We start from the raw sequence: 13659 nt of genomic DNA, 5'->3' as shown, positions 1-13659 counted from the left end.
GTACACTAGAAAGATGAATGATACTAGATAGAAGGTAAAAAACATAATCAGTTCAAAAAAGAATATTGAGGGGTATATAAAAAAGTTTGCAAATATTATTGTGTTCAGAAAAAAATTGGCAGTTTGTTTATTTCTATTGCTAGTTTTTTATTTAAATAACCATATAATTTTCTCTGCAGAAAAAAATCCTGCAGATCAGAAGAAATTTTGGAGTTGAATTTAGAAAAAAAAAAGTACAATCTGTATGTTTATTTTTGATGAAAAAGCTAACCAGTGATAGATAATTATTTAGTGATATAGTCATGTGATATTAAGTGATAGTTAACAAGTAATGGATAATCATTTAGCTTAATATGCATTTTTTTTTATGAAAACCCCAAGCACAAGAGGTATTAGAAGCTATAGTACTTAGTACCTTGCATGGGTTGAAGGCTGAGAAGATGAAAGAAGACATTTGTTGACATTAGACTTGAATTTCTGTAGATTGTAATTTTCAGGAAATACGTATGAATGGAGGTGGTTTGAGAAAACGGAAGTTGAAGAAATAAATTAGGAAGAAGAAAAGTTGATTCTGTGAGTTTGAAGTTGGACAGTAATTTTATGGGTCATTAATTAACCTAACTGCCATTCTTTTGAATGGAGTCTAGAAGCCTGAGAGAGGTTTCGGGGCAATGCTCCAGGTGTGGAAACAGTATTCAATTACAGGGCAGATTTGAGATTTGTACAGAGCAAGCAGCTGTTTGGAAAAAAAAGTAACATTGATAGTGAAAGAGAAAATCTAGTTTTTTCGATGCAGAGAATGCAATATTTGTGATGTTCTTATGCCATGGAAGATTATAAGTCAGGTTAATCCAACATATAGAGATATGTGATCTTGTCTAGAAATCAGTGTTGAGGAAGATAAGCATAGTAGCAAAAGAATCCTTTTTTGTGAGATATAAGGACTGAGTTTTAGAAAGATTGAAGTTGACTAAGCTATTTTTGTCTTACTGGAGAATTACCTGAAAATCGGCATTTAAGGAATTGGTAATGGATATTCATGAAGTTGAACTGTTTGTGCAGAGCAAAATTTTTCAAGCTGGAAGGTGGAATGGAATGTGCTATCATCTGTAAAACTATGGATGGAATTTCCCGTCAATGGAAGAAGGTAAGTAATATACGAGAGAAAAAGAATAGGAGAAAGAACTCCACTAATGCTGGTATTCCTTGGGGAACACCAGCATTAGTTGAGAAATTATAAGACAGAAAACAGTCTGCCATCACCTGCAGTGAGCAGTCTGAGAGAAAACTGGATACTCAATTACAAAAAAAACAGTTGTCAAACCATCAGATAGAAGCTTATTTAAAAGACCTTTATGCTGAACATGATTAAAAGCCTTTGAAGTATCAAGAATTACTGCTTGAGTTTCACTAAACTTTTCCACTGAATTTTTGCATGTATACTTGCATGTATACCAATGCTAGAAGTATAGTAAATAAATTTGATGAATTTGAAGTGTTGGTCAAGACATCAAAGGCGAATATTGTTGGGATATCAGAGACGTGGTGTCACACAGATATAAGGAATGCCGAACTGGAATTTGGGGAGTACAATGTGTACAGAAAGGATAGACAGGATAGGAAGGGAGGAGGTGTTATGCTGTTAATAAAGAAAAACATAAAATCAAAAGAAGTGCATCCAGTTGATACAGATGAACAGTGCACTGTTGAGTCAGTTTGGTGTGACATAAGCACTGTGAAAGCAAAAATAAGAGTAGGAGTGTGTTATAGGCCTAATGACTCGAATGAGTACAATGAACAATTGTACAGAGAAATAGAGTGGGCTAGTAAATTGGAATGTCTTGTAATGGGGGATTTTAACTTCCCAGATATTGACTGGAACTTGTGGGTTGGGCACTCACACACTAGTCAGACTTTTGTGGATTTATTGGATGATTGTTTTCTGCAGCAGCATGTTCGAGAGGCAACCAGAGAAAGTAATACTCTTGATCTGGTTATCAGCAGTGATCATTCATGTATTAGGAATTTGCAGATAAAAGAACCACTAGGTGGCAGTGATCACAGTGTACTGACGTGGGATTTACTTAAAGATTTAATTACCATCAGGGGTAAAGGAAAGGGTTTTTGCTTCCGTAAAGGCGAGTACAGTGGTCTCCGACAGTTTTTAAATTCTGTACAGTGGGATCAAAACTGACGATGTTACCAACAGCAAATTCTAAGTGGGAAGCATTCAAGGAATTAATCGTGGAAGCTACTAAAAGTTTCATACCTATTAAGAAATATTGTTCAAGGTTTAGGCCTAAATGGTTGTCAAATGAACTAATGAGACTCGTAACAGAGAAGAAAAATGCATGGGATGCATATAAATTATCAAGCGACTCAGAAGCCTATGGCAGATATAAGCTAGTCTGTAATCAGGTGACAAAGGAGGTAAGGCAGGCGAAGGCAGATTACGAGAAATCCTTGGCAAAAGATGCTAAGAAAAACAGCAAGGATTTCTTTACTTATATAAACTCTAAAAGGAAGGGGATGAATCTGATTGGTCCACTTGACATCGATGGTTCGACTGTTGATGATCCTGCTCAGATAGCAAACAAACTGAATGAGTATTTTGCATCTACATTCACACATGAGGAATTATTAAGGTATGAAAATGGCAGAAGGTTATCAAATTGTAGCAGGATACTTTATGATTTTGTAATAACTGAGAGCAAAGTGGAAGAGAAATTGTTGAAGTTAAACGTAAGAAAAGCACCTGGGGTGGATGGGATCTATCCAGTTATATTAAAGGAGGCGGCAAAGCAACTAAGCAAACCCTTAGCCATAATTATGAGAGCATCCTTGGACTCAGGGGAGGTTCCCACGGACTGGAGATGTGCAAATGTATCCCCAATTCACAAAGGGGGATCGAAGGGTGACACGAGTAATTACAGACCAGTTAGTTTAACTTCTGTTCCGGGTAAAATAATGGAGTCGCTGGTTAAAGATGCATTGCAGGATCATCTAGAGAAGACTGCAGCAATAATTCAGACACAGCATGGGTTTGTTAAGAGAAAGTCTTGTCTGACAAATTTGATAGGATATTATGATGTGGTTACAAAGGAACTGGATGCAAAAAATAATTTTGATATCATATATTTGGATTTCAGGAAAGCTTTTGACACTGTCATGCATGGAAGACTATTGTACAAATTGGAGCAGAATGGTATTAACGGTAAGTTGCTACAATGGATAAAAGGATGGTTAAGTGCGAGAAGACAGAGGGTGGTAATCAATGGGTGCTGCTCTTCTTGGACTAATGTTATTAGTGGAGTCCCACAGGGTTCGGTCGGCGCCTCCGTAGCCAGGTGGGAAGGAGCAGCAGTGCGTAGCACACGCTTCTTGATTAGACCGGGGTTCGAGCCCGTCACCACCAAATACGGAGGATGCGGAAAGGTCAGGAATGACCACCGCATATCCCGGAGCAATATGGCCTTAGTTGCTAATGCTCTTAAAACCAAACAACAACAACAACAACAGGGTTCGGTGTTAGGTCCACTGTTGTTTTGTATATTTATCAATGATATTGATGAAGATATATCAGGCTTAATGTCGAAGTTTGCAGATGATACAAAGGTTGGCAGGGTTGTTAATGACAGTAATGGCAGTGTGCTACTGCAACAGGATCTAGATAATTTGGGCAGATGGGCTAAGAAGTGGCAACTGAAGTTTAACCTTGACAAATGCAAAGTATTGCATATGGGTAGAAGTAACCCCAGAGAAACGTACCAACTGTGTGGTACTACACTTAAGGTGGTAGAAAATGAAAAAGACCTGGGAGTAATTGTGCAGGCAGATATGAAGTTTTCTGAGCAATGCAGACAGGCTGCCAGGGCAGGTCACGGGGTTTTGTCAATGATATATAGGAATTTTGCTAGCAGGGAAAAGGAGGTGATTGTCCCTCTGTATAAGGCAATGGTCAGGCCATGCCTTGAGTACTGCGTACAGGTCTGGAGGCCTCATTTTAGGAAGGATGTAGATTTACTTGAGCGTGTACAGAGAAGGGCAACAAGATTGGTGAGGGGAATGAAGGGATCCTCTTACCAAGAGAGGCTTAAGTTCTGCAAATTGCAGTGGCTGGAGACTAGGCACCTGCGCAGTGATCTGATTGAGGTATATAAGGCCTTGAATGGGTTGAGCATGCTGAATTCTGATGGGATCCTTCCACTTGTTCAGATTACGAACCTAAGGGGGCATAAATTCAAATTAAGAAAAGACAGATGTAGAATAGATGTGCGGAAATTTGCCTTTAGCCAGCGGGTGGTTAATTGCTGGAACAAACTTCCATCTGTCGTTGTGGAAGTTGATAGGTTGAATAAATTTAAGGAGGAACTGGATAGGCATTTGGAGGGAATGGTGTGATTTTTTTTTTTTTTTTTGGCTGATGCTGCATAAGCTCATACATTTGTTTTCTTGCATCACATGCCACTACTACTACTACTACTACTATTTGTCTGTGGATGGGTTACATAAGCCAGTATATCATGGTGGGTCGACACTGACGGAATTTATACTGGCGATCATTAATCAGATGGAAGACTTCTAGATAGTTTAGGAGTTGGCGGTTAATGAATTTCTCCATTACATTAGAAAGAGTAGAAATAAGTGCGGCTAAGGTAAAGAAAGCCTGCACGAGAAGCATGCAAAAGTTCAATGAAATTTACCAGTAAACGTACTTTGCTGTAACGGCATTTGTATTGATGGATTGTATTTATGGTATTCTGGTAGGTAAATGTTAGGATTGTATTTATGGTATTCTGGTAGGTAAATGAACAAGTGTGACGTCATTAGTAATTGCAAAAACATCAGCATCTCAACCAGCTCAGTCTGTGTGACTAGAAAATAGAAGCCAGCTGGAGTTGTGAATATTAGAGTCACTAAGGAAAATTAATGCACTGTTAGCATAGTTGGGCTGAAGAAAGTCAAGTTTCAAAGCTGGAATTCTAAAAGTTCTACTAATGATGTTTGTTTGTTGTTGTTTATTTGGTTTTTAGGAGCATTAGCAACTAAGGCCATATTGCTCCTGGGATATGCGGTGGTCATTCCCTGACCTTTCCGCATCCTCTGTATTTGGTGGTCACAGGCTTGAACCCCGGTCTAAACAAGAAGCGTGTGCTACGCACTGCTGCTCCTGCCCACCTGGCTACGGAGGCAGCCAGAGTTGGAGAACAGTAGAGGCAACAGATGAATTAGACAGAATAGGATAGAGAGATTTTAAGCCAAAGATAATTGGAATTCTGTCAGAAAAAAGTATGTGGGGGCTTGGCAGACAGTAAGTGGAAATGGACATCATTAAGATTGGAACTGAGACCACATATATTTCTGAAATGAACGAGGAAGTATTTGGGAGGTTTAGGTTTTGTTCTCAGATAAGTTTGTTCTATTAGTTTGACTATTCATGATGTGTTCATTAGTAAGGAAATATGGGGAGGACATGTATTAAGTAATGAAATTTTTGGATATAGTATACACACAACAAGAATATACCTAGCTCCTTGACATTATGTGTCCCCCCATACACACTACTTGGACTCCCTCCATTCACTGTCTAGTAGATTAGGAGCTGCGAGATTATACTCTAATTGATCCAGAAGCCTCATAAGGAGTAAAAATAGATTCAATCCGGGGGACTTCTTAGCAGCTGACCTGCGAAAACATTTTAAAGCTGTACCCTCAAAATGTAAAGATTTCATCTGGCCATGATGCCCATCATAATGTCAAAAGACATCAGTCATGCTGCATGATGGAAGAGATGTGGGGGGGATTAGCCAGTGCTTTGCTCTGGAGATTACAAATGGTTCCACCACTTCAAGCCTCTAATAAGCAAAGTGGTAGTGTTGCACCTGTTGATGAGAGTTATTTACCGCCTAATGTTGCCTGGTAATATAGAGGGGTGTCATTTCTTCATGTAGTGTTGATGCCACACCTCAATCCTGCTTATGTTGTTTTACACCCGAATGGTTACCTCAAGTATTATACTAGTGTTGTATTTCAGGAACTGCACAGAGGAGTAATACCCAGGGTTACTAACAGTCCCACAATTGTGAAGGTGCAAGCAGAGTACTTGGTTATTGGTGACTTTGCTGAAATTCAGTCCATTTGACTCAAGTGTCATATGAATATTAGTTCCATTAGCGTTTTAGACTCCCAGGTAGCAAGCCAAGCTTGTCACACCTGAGAGAATGTCTGTTATAGCCTCAAGGACCAAAAAAATTAGCAAATATATTCTGAAATTACGAGAGCTGTTCATTGAATGAAGAATGCTCATAATTCGTTTTTTCATAACATACCTTTATTAATCAGTTATAGCTTGATGGCCCTTTTCAAAGTTTTCCCTATATGATGAAATGCACTTACTTCAGTGATTCTGCCATTCTTAAAAAACATGGTTGAAGCCATTTTTTTGGAGTTGTCTCCAATGTCTTTACAACTTCTTTTGACAACTGGAAATGTTTTCCTCACAGTTCCTTCCTTCAAATTGGAAATAAAAAAAATCATAGGGTGCAAAGTCAAGGCTGTAGGGTGGATGAGGAACATATTTGACATTAATGCGGGCTAAGTGCTTGGTGATAGTGTGAGAAAATGTGAGGTCTTGCATTGTCTTGATGCAGCATCCACCCACCCGTGTGCAGCTATGGTCATTTGCAATGAATGTCATTCCACAAAGTGTACAGTACAGTTCTGCAATAAGGTCCTGTAACAGTCATATGATATGGTACAACATACTGGTAAACCATTCCTTAAATGTCAAAAAAGTGATGACCATAACCTTTCCTGCAGTAGCTACAACTTTTGCTTTATTTTATTTTGTTGGCAATGACGTAGATTTCCAAACAGAATTTGCTCTCTGGGTTGAAATGATGAAGCCATGTCTCATCCGCCAATGTCACCTTGTACAGAACCTTAGCAACTTCAGTAATGTCCATCTTTAAATATTCTAAAACACCAGTGCTATGTAGAAGCATAGATTCACCATAGGCCTCTTTTAACATTTCATACACTTCAGCTGATGTCTTCCTGAAATGGAAACAAAATTTGAGAGCAGCATACCGTTCCTTGCATGTCACATACATTGTTACATAGGACTGAACTAGCATAAACTTGACTGACTGCCAAGGTTTCACCGTGCACGTGAGTCAACCTTGCAGTTGCTATGTGATGCAACTTGGTTTGGTTTAAGACCAAACCAAGCTGCATATTAAACCAAATCACAGCTCAGCTAGAAATAGCAAGCAGTACTGTTGTTCATGAAAAATTATGATCATTCTTTATTGAACAGCCCTCATAATTAAACTGATATAATTCAGACGTACTGTTTTCCCTTATATTATATTATTATTAATTATATTATGTATTAAATATTATATATTATATTACATTATATTATATTGTATTATACAGTACAAAACTGGGGTTCGAGCCTGTGCCCACCAAATACGGAGGATGCGGAAAGGTCAGGAAATGACCACTGCATATTCCCGGAGCAATATGGCAGTTGATAATGCTCCTAAAAACCAAATAATAACAATAACATAAATTTGGAATTTTGTTAAATAGTAGCAGTTTAAAGTTGCCATGTGACATTGTAATTATTCTTATCTTATTCTCATTGCAGAATGTTGATGCCACTATATTATAAAACTATATATATGATATACATTATAGATTAAACTATTTTGACACCTATCCAATGCTAATGAAGTAAGTCTGACCTACTTCACTAGCATTGGATAGAGCTATCTGTGGAAAAAAAAAAAAAAAAAAAAAAAGAACTGCTAAAGAAGTGGCACAGATATTAAAAGCCAAAGTAAAAGTGTCAAGAGGTGGTACAGCTATCAGAAACCGGTGTGATTCACAGTATGGAGCTTAGAGTTTTGGTTATTTGGTGATGTTATTGATCATTTGTTGTTATATATTTTTGCAATCTGTGGGTATCTTCCAAAGTCAACATTTTTCTGATCTGTGAGAAGATGGAGGAATGAGCAATACAACAGTGAAGAAATGATCTAGTCAGCACATTTTTGGAATAGTAATAGTTATTGCTGCTAGTAGTGAAATCAGAGTGTCAAGTACCCCCCACCCCCCCATACACACTCTTGGATTCTTGAATGATAGAGATAGGTCTAGTAGAGCAATGAATTGTGATACACTCACCATTTAGATAGTTTGTGGAGTTAAATAATACTGTCATACATCAACATTTTGGACAGTTTTATATTATATACCCTGATAGTTTTTTATATATGTATTCTGCGTGTGCCAGTATGATACTGGTTTGAGCCACAAGTCACTCTTCGGTTGAAGTAACTATGGTGCATTTGGGAAGTGGTTATTATTTAATAATAAAATTTTTATAACAGAAAGTTCTATGAAAACTGCTTACTTTTGGAACCTTTTTTCTTACTTAAATAATATTTGAAATTATTTTCTGTAAAGAGTAATTTCTTTAAAATTTGTTAATTTTTCATAATTACTTTTTTTATCACTTTTGCATACTTTACACAAAATATCAGTACAGTGAAAGACAAAGTTTGAATTCAAAGGTCTCCCCCCCCATTATCCAGTATAGTTTATTTATTTATTTTTTATTTAAAGAAAAACCAAATATGACAAACACCTAGGTAACTATGAAAAGCTAGATTCCTTATAATGTTAACTTTTATTATGTTCATAATAAAAGTGATTAAAAAAAATCACATTCAACAATAATTAGTAATCAGAGACAAATTAGTGACAAACATATTAATGTCACATAGAAAACAAATAAAGCCATTTAAACTCATCACAACATTTTCATTTAGTAGGAAAGCTATTCTATTAATTTTAATTATCTCTTTTTTTTTTCTTTTTCTTTTTCTGTTTACTGGTGACAAAAATAATAATTATTATGATTATTATTATTAGCTATATTGTGCAAGGAAGCCTGAGGCCTATGCTGCACCAGCCAAAAAAAAAAAAAAAAAAAAAAGATTGAATTACCCTGAGAGAGAGAGAGAAAACAATTGTCAGAAGTAGAAGGGATTCTCCAAGAAAGAGAAGAATGATGATATCCAACTCAGGACCCTGGGTGTGCCAAGCCCATACTCACCAGATGTGAGCCCCTGGGGTTGTATGTCAGTGATAGCCTTAAAATAAAATGAGCTTCCTCCTGTCATTGAGTATAATGCTGCATAATCTTGAGTGCCTATGTCACTTCTGCTAAGAACATGAGGTAGAAGGCACCTTCGTAGCCAGGTGGGCAGGAGCAGCAGTGCGTAGCACACTCTTCTTGATTAGACCAGGGTTCGAGCCCATGACCACCAAATACGGAGGATGCAGAAAGGTCAGGGAATGACCACCGCATATCCCTGGAGCAATATGGCCTTAGTTGAGGAATTTATTATAGTTACACACAGAGCGTACAAATAAAGAAGAAATATATGAGCTTTCGGCTATATGGTAGCCTTCATCAGAATTAAAAATACATGAATGGCAGTTGGAATGAAGATGTGCACTGCCAGGTGCGTGAGACGCGAGGTTTAATTGTTTGTTGACGTCTGTGGCTGTGACGCATGATGACGTGGCCAGCGTTTGTCCAATGATCGTTTGTCAACCCGATCACAGAGTCAGTAGTTCTATAACTACTGACTCTGTGATCGGGTTGACTTGGCAACCACTGTTCCTGTTCAAGGATTTATCCGAAGATTTTATATTTAACGATTCCAACCAGGTACGCTTTAGGTAATGGTGGGATCTGTCTACCACCACGACAGTTGTGCAAAACAACTCTTGGACAATGATAGAACCCTCAACGAAAGAACTGGTCTCACACCCGATGACATTTCCGCCGCCCTCAGACTGTGCTTAACAGGGGGTGCGATCATATTTAATGACTCAGTCTACCAGCAGATACATGGCACGGCCATGGGTTCCCCTGTCAGCTCAGTCACAGCAAACATCGTGATGGAGGAGTTAGAGGGACGTGCGTTTGCACTCGCACCAGATCACATCCCCTTTTGGTGTCGCTATGTTGACGATGTGTTCGTGGTCATCCCTAGAGACTCAGGTCAGCGACTTCTATCATACCTCAACTCACTATCGCCCTTCATAAAATTCACGATTGAGCTGGAGTCGAACAACTCTTTACCATACCTAGATACACTTGTCCGACGTGAAGGCACATACCTGAGGACTACAGTTTATCGTAAGCCCATGTGTGCTGGCCAGTTTACCAACTTCCGGTCAGCACACGCGCGAGGCCACCTCCTCTCCACTGCCCGAACCTTGCTTACTCGCGCCTGGACACACTCCAGCTCCGCTGATGAAAGACGCAAAGAGGTCACTAGGGTCAAAGTAGACCTTACGAGGTGTGGCTACCCCATTGACGTCCTCGACAGGTGTGATCTACAGACACGTGACATCGTGACGACCAGCTACAACACCAACAGTGACGAGCCATCCACGAGGGCATTCATCCCATACTACCCCAACCTGTCACAACAGATCGGTAGAATCCTGAGAACGCACGGAATAAAGTGCATCCAACTCCCAGGCAAGAAACTGCGTTCTTTCATTTCCAACGTGAAAACACCTGTCCCCACCCTTCTGCAGAGCGGTTTGGTCTACCGCATCTCTTGCCGTGACTGCACTAGCTGCTACTTTGGAGAGACTGGACGTCGACTCGAGAAACGTCTCTCGGAGCACAAAAGAGCGATCCGTTTAGCGGATATAGAACACTCAGCTATCGCCGAACATGTCTGGACAACCCACCACGACATCGACCCACACCGCGATGTCGTGGTGGTAGACAGATCCCACCATTACCTAAAGCGTACCTGGTTGGAATCGTTAAATATAAAATCTTCGGATAAATCCTTGAACAGGAACAGTGGTTGCCAAGTCAACCCGATCACAGAGTCAGTAGTTCTATCATTGGACAAACGCTGGCCACGTCATCATGCGTCACAGCCACAGACGTCAACAAACAATTAAACCTCGCGTCTCACGCACCTGGCAGTGCACATCTTCATTCCAACTGCCATTCATGTATTTTTAATTCTGATGAAGGCTACCATATAGCCGAAAGCTCATATATTTCTTCTTTATTTGTACGCTCTGTGTGTAACTATAATAAATTCCTCAATGAATCCAGAGCGCGTAGGCCTGTTTCGTTATGGCCTTAGTTGCTAATGCTCCTAAAAAACTAAACAACAACATGAGGTAGAGGAGTTACTCCCTCTTCATCATCATCTTCACCTCCTTTACTTTATCCCTAAAATAGTCCATTAACTTTCTTTCATATTTCATCATCAATAAATTCAACTCAACAGCCAAATTTTTATCAGCATTCATGTAGTTTTTAACATTTATTTTAGTATTCTTCACTAAAGTTTATCATTCTTTTTGTGGTTCTGGAAGCTCTCCTGAAACATGTATGAATGTAGATTCAAAATTGCTACCTTCATGTTTAAATCCCACTTTTCTAAAATATTCTGCAATTGTTATAGCTTAGGAATCTTGCCAACCTATGTTAATCATTCTACATGCCTATAGAATATTCAGATTGACTTTTCTGTTTTATGCAGAATTTTATTCATGTTGGAGTTCCAATAAAAGTATTCAAAATTGTGGATAACTTCCTGATCTATGAGTTGAAACACCATTGTTATGTTCAGTGGAAAAATATTACAATTATACACTTTAAATTGGTTCTAACAATGTGCACCAGACAGTTATCTATAAACCAAACCATATGGTATTTCTCTGTACTCAGTTATATGTCACACTTTATTAGTCTCTTTTTCAAAGTTTTCTGCTCACCACAATTTTTTATTGATTCATGGTTCACTGATAAAGATTTAACATCCTTAAAAAGCACCTTGACCTTATCATTGATGAGGACAGGAAGTTTTTCCGAGCTACCTGTGTTATCCCCTTCCCCTCAAAATCACTGTAACTCTTCCTTTGTTCTTCTTTCCTCTGGTATCCTGCTCACTTTTGAGTGGAAATATTTTGCCTCTGATAAACATTTAAAAATATCCATGTTTAATCCATTTTAAAAACATAATGGGGTTGATAGCTCTCAATTTGACCCAGTAGCTTTGACATCCATCTTTCCCATTCATTGCCATTTTGATTGGGGACAGTTTTCCCTAGATCCTCAAATTCTCTTTGCTGGAAATCAACAGGTCTCTCTGTACTTGCTTTTCAGTTTTTGAACCTAAACTGTTTTTCAAATGATTCATCTTTAGCTCAAAACAAAGTTCCCAACATTGGGATGTTGCTATCTCTTGCTTGTTTAAACTACATTAAAATTCAGCTGTTCACATTTTTGGTTATTAGTAGCACAGAACCCCTTCTGAGCTACTCTTCACTACAGTTTTTAAAAAATCTTGCTTTCATTTTTTAATATTAGGAATAATATGCTGAATGGTATCCCAATTCCTTGGGATACCATTGGTATACCAGCTCTTCTTCATGCCATTCTCCACTTCTTTGAGGATTTACCCACTCATTACAGTTAACATCCATTTTCATTGATATTTTTAATGTTTAAGCAAAAATGAAACACTCTTCAGAAGTGCTACAACAAGCACCATACAGGAATACTGAAATCACTAAATCTTGTATGAACATTGTGCAGGCCTTTCTGTGTGATATTGTTTTCATAATGACATGAAATTCTCTATTGAATTAGCGAGAACCCATGTGAATTGAAAAAAACAAGAAAGAAATAAGGATGGGTTGAAGGATAGTCAGGTTGCTTGGATTTATTAAGTTTATAACACTACTAACTGATGATGCTACTAAGTTTATAACACCATTATGTTTACAACCACATTAGTTTCTGTAGAAGTTTGAAAACAGTAAACATAAAAATGAGTAATATCAAAAGGACTGGGTTTGTTTTATCCCTGAGAGGGTACCACAGCATGGTCACTGACCACTGAAACTGTTAAATTGTTATTTGGTACATGTGCATTGTGTACTCCCCCATGGTGGGTTTGAAACTTTGAATTATATAAGACGGTCTTGATTTGCCTTCAAATTACTAAAACATATCACTGCATAAGTAGTATAAATCAGGCCAAATGAGAAAATTTTTTTGAAATTATCTAAGTTTGTATTAAATAAGTTTTAGTATATTATATTACTGTTATGATCGTGTAGCGATTAAGTGATATTTTATAATAATTTTGTGTAAATGTTTTCTTTAAATACCAGTAATTTTTCATTTAATACTTTGCTTTACTGTTTTTGGCATAGCATACATAAAATATGATTGTTATACTGATATTACTATCCCAAAGTTCCATTCCATCTTAGATATTACAGATTTTTTTATATTCCTTAAAATTAAATAAGTTATATTTAAGTTTACCATTATTAAAATTTGTTATTGTTTGACACTAGGAATTGTATAATCGTTTGCGAGAAACAACAGAATCAACTCTAAAGAAACTAAAAATCACAAATGAAGGTTTAGTACAACAAGTAACTATTGAACAGAAGCCCTTGTTACAGAAAGAGATAATAGAAATTGAAAAGCAAGTAAAGGTTGTTCTGACTACCATGACTGAAAAAGTAGAATATTTAGAACAAACAACCAAGAAATGGACAAACTTTAATGCTCAGCTCCAA

The 13659-nt window shown here is 37.8% G+C and overlaps 1 protein-coding gene across 1 annotated transcript in view; it reads left to right on the top strand.

Moving 5' to 3' along the window:
- The window catches only part of LOC150084857 (muscle-specific protein 300 kDa-like), a 437962-nt gene that overhangs the window by 386884 nt on the left and 37419 nt on the right, over nucleotides 1–13659 (top strand). The window contains exon 27 of the mRNA XM_090376370.1: nucleotides 13432–13652. Within this exon, the coding sequence (XP_090232496.1) occupies nucleotides 13432–13652 (221 nt within the window). The remainder of the gene's footprint in view (nucleotides 1–13431; nucleotides 13653–13659) is intronic.

The sequence above is a fragment of the Mastigoproctus giganteus genome, chromosome 6 (genome assembly GCF_048544385.1).
Source record: "Mastigoproctus giganteus isolate SK-2022 chromosome 6, ASM4854438v1, whole genome shotgun sequence".
Classification (NCBI taxonomy): domain Eukaryota; kingdom Metazoa; phylum Arthropoda; class Arachnida; order Uropygi; family Thelyphonidae; genus Mastigoproctus; species Mastigoproctus giganteus.
Note: the sequence above shows the minus strand (reverse complement) of the source record. Positions and strands in the feature narration are given on the sequence as shown.